The sequence below is a fragment of the Echinops telfairi genome, unplaced genomic scaffold (genome assembly GCF_000313985.2).
Source record: "Echinops telfairi isolate 266 unplaced genomic scaffold, ASM31398v2 ScPeMD7_7469;HRSCAF=8507_0, whole genome shotgun sequence".
NCBI classification, from domain to species: domain Eukaryota; kingdom Metazoa; phylum Chordata; class Mammalia; order Afrosoricida; family Tenrecidae; genus Echinops; species Echinops telfairi.
In genome coordinates this window covers 38,285,575-38,290,527 of record NW_022111372.1, presented here as the reverse complement: position 1 = coordinate 38,290,527, position 4,953 = coordinate 38,285,575, and the positions used below count along the sequence as shown (strand labels likewise).

At 54.1% G+C, this 4,953-nt stretch overlaps 1 protein-coding gene across 1 annotated transcript; it reads left to right on the top strand.

Annotated features, from left to right (window-relative positions):
* The first annotated feature begins 2,683 nt into the window (after positions 1 to 2,683).
* LOC101640221 (keratin-associated protein 10-8-like) lies at positions 2,684 to 3,421 on the top strand. The gene is made up of 2 exons (XM_045284546.1): positions 2,684 to 2,844; positions 2,956 to 3,421. Exons 1-2 carry the CDS (start codon positions 2,684 to 2,686, stop codon positions 3,419 to 3,421), a joined length of 627 nt encoding a protein of 208 aa, XP_045140481.1.
* The last annotated feature ends 1,532 nt before the right edge of the window (positions 3,422 to 4,953 follow it).

Here is a 4,953-nt window from a genome sequence, read left to right as displayed (position 1 = left end):
TATTGATTTTAGATCCCTTCTTGTTCCCTTGTCCCTGGCTTTTCTAGACTCCCACTCCCCTTTCCCCACCTCCTCCTCTCCTATATCCCACTGGAGCTGTTGGCCCCATTATTTTCTCCTCAGGAGTGTTTATCCAATATATCTTATATAGATAGACATGGGGGGGGGGTCTGTCTGTTGACTTTTATGGATGTTTTCCGATTGAGTCTGATAAGGTGCCAAGCCTTGCCCCTGAAGTCTATTTTGGGATTCCTCAGGGACTTCATTGCTTTGCTCCCCTTGCTGCTCTGTTGCACGCCCTTCGTGGTAGACCTGGAATTCTAACTCAGTGAGTACTGACAACTGACTGTATGTGTCCAGTGATCACAGCCGTGAGTGTCCGCCAACAGGACCATGGGAAACAGACTTTAGAGTGACTCTTATGCTCTCCATCTCCTGGAGTTCATGGTCTGGGCGGTGTCCTGTCCTTGCATGTGGGAGGCTCCTGTGACTTGCAAGAAGCTACATAGAATACACCCATGGTCATGGGAATCACCATTAAATATGTATGGGATTACATTATGTAAGCCCAAGGCCTGTCTTGTGAGCCCCCTGATTGTGAGCTCCCTGTGGGGCAGAGGCTGCCCGGCAAGGGGCTGAGGGCAGCATCCAGCCAACAGGCGGCCAAGACTGAGGTCCTCATCGCAACAACCTGTAAAGAACAGACTCCTGTCAACATCCACATGAGCATGGAAAGATCCTTCCCTCGTTGAATCTCAGATGAAAGACGCTCATGAGAGGCCTGCAGAGAACCCAGTCTGTGACTGGGGCTCCTGAGCCACAGAGATTGAGAGATACTCAATGTGGGCTGTTCTGAGCCACAAAGTTGGTGGTGTGGGACACCAACAGAACCTAAACACACAAGCCCATATAGAAATCTACAGAGATGTGGAGATGATTGAGAACACTGGGGAAGGGTCGTGGAGAAATTCCGTTATTAGGAGAGAGAGAGAAAGAGAGAGAGAGAGAGAGAGAGAGAGAGAGAGAGAGAGAGAGAGAGAGAGAGAGAGAGAGAGACTAAAAACATAAGCATAGGCGTAGGTGCTGGCAAGATGCATTTTTTGAGTGTGGAGTTTTTCCGTTCGCTTCAACTGTAATCTCTCCGTTTACACAGGCGCCCCACTGATAGGACAGTACAATGTGGAAGCAGAAGTCATTTATGATTATATGTTTAAGTCTCGGTTTTGGGGTGGCGAGCCTGTGCCCCTGATTGGGACTGTCTCAAGTGTTTCTCGGCATCTTCCCCCACCCCTGAGGTGAGTCAGGACGGTTAGCGGGGCCTGCACTTGGGGGTTCCCTTTCTTTCACGTGGATTAGGCTCTGGGAAAATAATTTTCTTTGAGGACAGCCCCTTAATAAGGAGGACAGAATACACTGGGCACATTTTAAGTGGTTATTTTTCCTTTCCTCCTGCTGCGAACTCAAGTGATTTTTTTCTCTGAGCTTCGCACACAGAGTCCCTGATGGAACTCCTTGAGGGAAAACTTAGGGATATGTAGGGTCCCCCTAACGCTAGGCCTCTAGGATCTTTTTTTTTTTTTTTTAATCTCTCTAGCTTATCCTTATCCAGTCTCCGATGACGAGTCAATTATCCATCATGTGTTCCTCCCTGATGCTGGCTAATCACCCACCTACACTCCAGCACGGCCACTGGTGTGATTCAGAAACCCAAAACCAAAGGCCCAAGACATTATCATTGTGTCTGACTATGGGGGGTGCCAACCGTGCCCAACATGGCCTAGAATACGAAGAGCTCCTGCTCTCTCCCAAGCAGAAGGGCCGCGGAGATAATGGATACACTGAGCCAGGCCCAGAGAGAGAGAGGCCTTGGCCGTGAGAAAGCATTCAGAGTTCCAGGTCAAGATATTAAGGTATAGTCATAAACTGTGGTCCGGAGCTCGAGGTCTCCCTTCACAAAGTGGCAATGACCTGGTCTTTACAGGGGATAAAGAACACCCACCCTATTGGTGTTTAACCCATTGGGAAAGCACTTAGCAGAACTTTGGATTCATATAGATGTCCACTGCGGACTGGGAGGAGCCCCGGTGGCGTTGGGGCTATGTTAGGCTGCTAGGGACAAAGTCAGCAGTTGCACCCCACCCGCCTGTCAGGGGCAGAAGCACTTGGGGTTCTTCTGCTGTAAAGAGTTGCAGTCTCATCAGCAGGGGCGGTTCTGCTCCGTCCTGCAGGGTTGCTATGAGCCACAGTGGAATTGAGGGCATTGAGGGATTGTGGTTTTTTGGTTTGGCTATTGACTGGGCCATGTTCTGAGCACATGAAGCAGGAAGAAGGACATCGCCACCCTCCGCTGCCCTCCGTGACCCCCTGCCCATGAAACCAGGCTAGAACCAGGCTCCCTGCTCCTACTTCCGTGGGGCCACAGATCCCAGCAGGGCACTGAGGCTCAGACCCCTTCTAGAGTTTATAGGCTGAACAACATCCCCATCAAACAAACATCCCTGTTGAGGCCGTGGAGCGGACTGGGACACCAAGCAGGAAGGGGAAGAGCATCATGCAGCCTCCGGTGGGACAACACACAACACAGAGGGGTATAAAAGTCCCAGAGCAACTCATTTGTTCACTCACTCATTCAGTCTCTCCCTCCTTCACTCATCCCTCTCACCACCTCTTTCATCCACACACCATGGCCGCATCCACCATGTCCGTCTGCTCCAGTGACCTGAGCTATGGCAGCCGAGTCTGCCTGCCTGGCTCCACTGAGTCTTGCACCAGCTCCTCCTGGGAGGTGGACGACTGCCCTGAGAGCTACTGTGAGCCCTCCTGCTGTGCCCCCAGCTGCTGCCAGTCCTGCTGCTGTGCCCCCAGCTGCTGCCAGTCTTCCTGCTGTGCCCCCAGCTGCTGCCAGTCTTCCTGCTGTGCCCCCTCCTCCTGCCAGTCCTCCTGCTGTGCCCCCAGCTGCTGTGCCCCAGCCCCTTGCCTGACTCTGGTCTGCACCCCTTGCCAATCAGTCTGTGCCAGCTCCTGTGGGCCTTCCTGCTGTCAGCCTACGTGCTGCTCATCCTGCCCCTGCTGTAGGCCTGTCTGCTGCAAGCCTGTGTGCTGTAGGCCTGTCTGCTGTAAGCCTGCATGCTGCACACCTGTCTGCTGCAAGCCTGTCTGTTGCACACCTGTCTGCTGCAAGCCTGTCTGTTGCACACCTGTATGCTGTAGGCCCCTCTGCTGTGGGGCCAGCCCCTGCTCATCCTCCTCTTGCTGCCAGCCCTGTGGCCCCTCCTGCTGCAAACCCTCTTCCTGCATGTCCCTCATCTGCCAGCCTGTGTGCAAGCCCGCCTGCTGTGCCCCAGCCTCCTCCTCCATGTCCCTGCTCTGCCGCCCTGCGTGTCCCCGCCCGGCCTGCTGTGGCACCTCATGCTGCTGTTGACCAGGCACTCCCCAGGGCCAGCTCCAGATGCCCCCATGGCTGCCTTCTGTGCACCACTCAGGCCTGGAGCTGCCCCTCCCTGAGACTTGGACCCCTGCATAGCTCTATGCTTCCCTTGTGACCTTTGCCCCCTAACCTTCTGGGAGCTCCCCCGCACCCCAAGTTGGTCTCAGTCTCCAACCTGTCAGTGCTTACATAAATAAACTCCCCTGATGCTTTGCTTTGCGTTGTCAGTCTCTGGCGGGGCACACAGGCTCTGGACAGACGTCGGTCTACCCAGACACAAATACTCTCTGAACTCGTTACTCACAAAGCGCAGGGGGAGGCCGACTGGCCACAGAGGGTCCCTGAGCTCCCACCTAGGAGGTCTCTAGTACTGGCCCTCTGCCGGGGCTCTCCCTAGGCTGGCTGGTCTTTAGGGCCCTGGGAAGCACCCTCCCACCCAATGTCCTCCCAGGACTCCTCCACAAATGCCCCAGGGGTGCCAGCTCGCAGGTCCACGCGCCAGTCTCTCTGTGGGGCCACACAGGATCAGTCCATCCAGCAGAGGCTCAGTAGAGAGGAATTGGCTTCAAGGGCAAAGGAGGGAAACTCACTATCTTTGGAAATAAAACATTCCAAGAGGGCATGGGAGGGCCTATGGGAACACGTGCCCCATGAAGTATTTCTCCCCAGGGAGAGCTGAGCTCTGTCTGAGGAGGGCAAGGGACACAGGAGTCAAGATGGAAGTGGCCTCCCTGTGACCTTGGGGCAGGGCGAGATACACCAGCCCCTGTGTGATGCTACATGTGTGTGATGCTACATGCAGGAAGCCCTGCTGAGAGACGAAGGGATCCTCCGTGCGCATATTACCTGACTACTAGGGCCATGGCCATCCATGGGCCACCTTCCCCAACAGGTCACATATCACACGATGTCTCACGTTCTTTCCTACGCCCCCACCTTTGAGGCAGGCACTGCCTTCTCTGACGATGACCCCTTTACTTAACTCATGGACCAGTGTTTGCCTTGACTCTGCAGAGGGAAGCCCTGCTACTCCTTAAGAGTCTCTGCCTTCTCCCCAGCCCCAGCCCACTCTGTGCTTCCCCACCTGCTGCCGTGTCCCGGACCCCTTAGCGCCTAACCCCCCTTCACCTGCCAGTTACACCTCTGTGTTGTAGTCATTTTTAAAATATCAACTTTGTGAGATAAAATGTGCATCTAATAGTATAAAACGCAATGTACAATTTTAATCGCATGGCTGTATGAACTTTGCTAAAGACGTGCGCTCCCCACCTGCAAGCCTCACCCAGTCAAGATGGGCAGCATTGCCACCTCGGCAAAGTTTTTCTTGGGACCCTTCCCCCATCAGCACCTCCCATTCTTTGCCCAGGCAGCTCTCATTTCTAGAGTTTATTTTGAAGGAGCCCTGGTGGTGTAGTGGTTACGTGTTGGGCCGCTAACCATAAGGTCAGCAGTTTGAAACCACCAGCTTCTCCTCTGGGGAAAGATGGGGCTGTCTACTCCCTTAAAGAGGTACAGTCCTGGAAACT

Bases quoted from the DNA above. Each gene is read 5' to 3' on its own strand.
- LOC101640221 (XM_045284546.1), top strand. From the start codon at position 2,684: ATGGCCGCATCCACCATGTCCGTCTGCTCCAGTGACCTGAGCTATGGC. The intron at 2,845-2,955 runs GTCCTGCTGCTG...CTGTGCCCCCAG, and splicing joins TGTGCCCCCAGCTGCTGCCA to CTGCTGTGCCCCAGCCCCTT.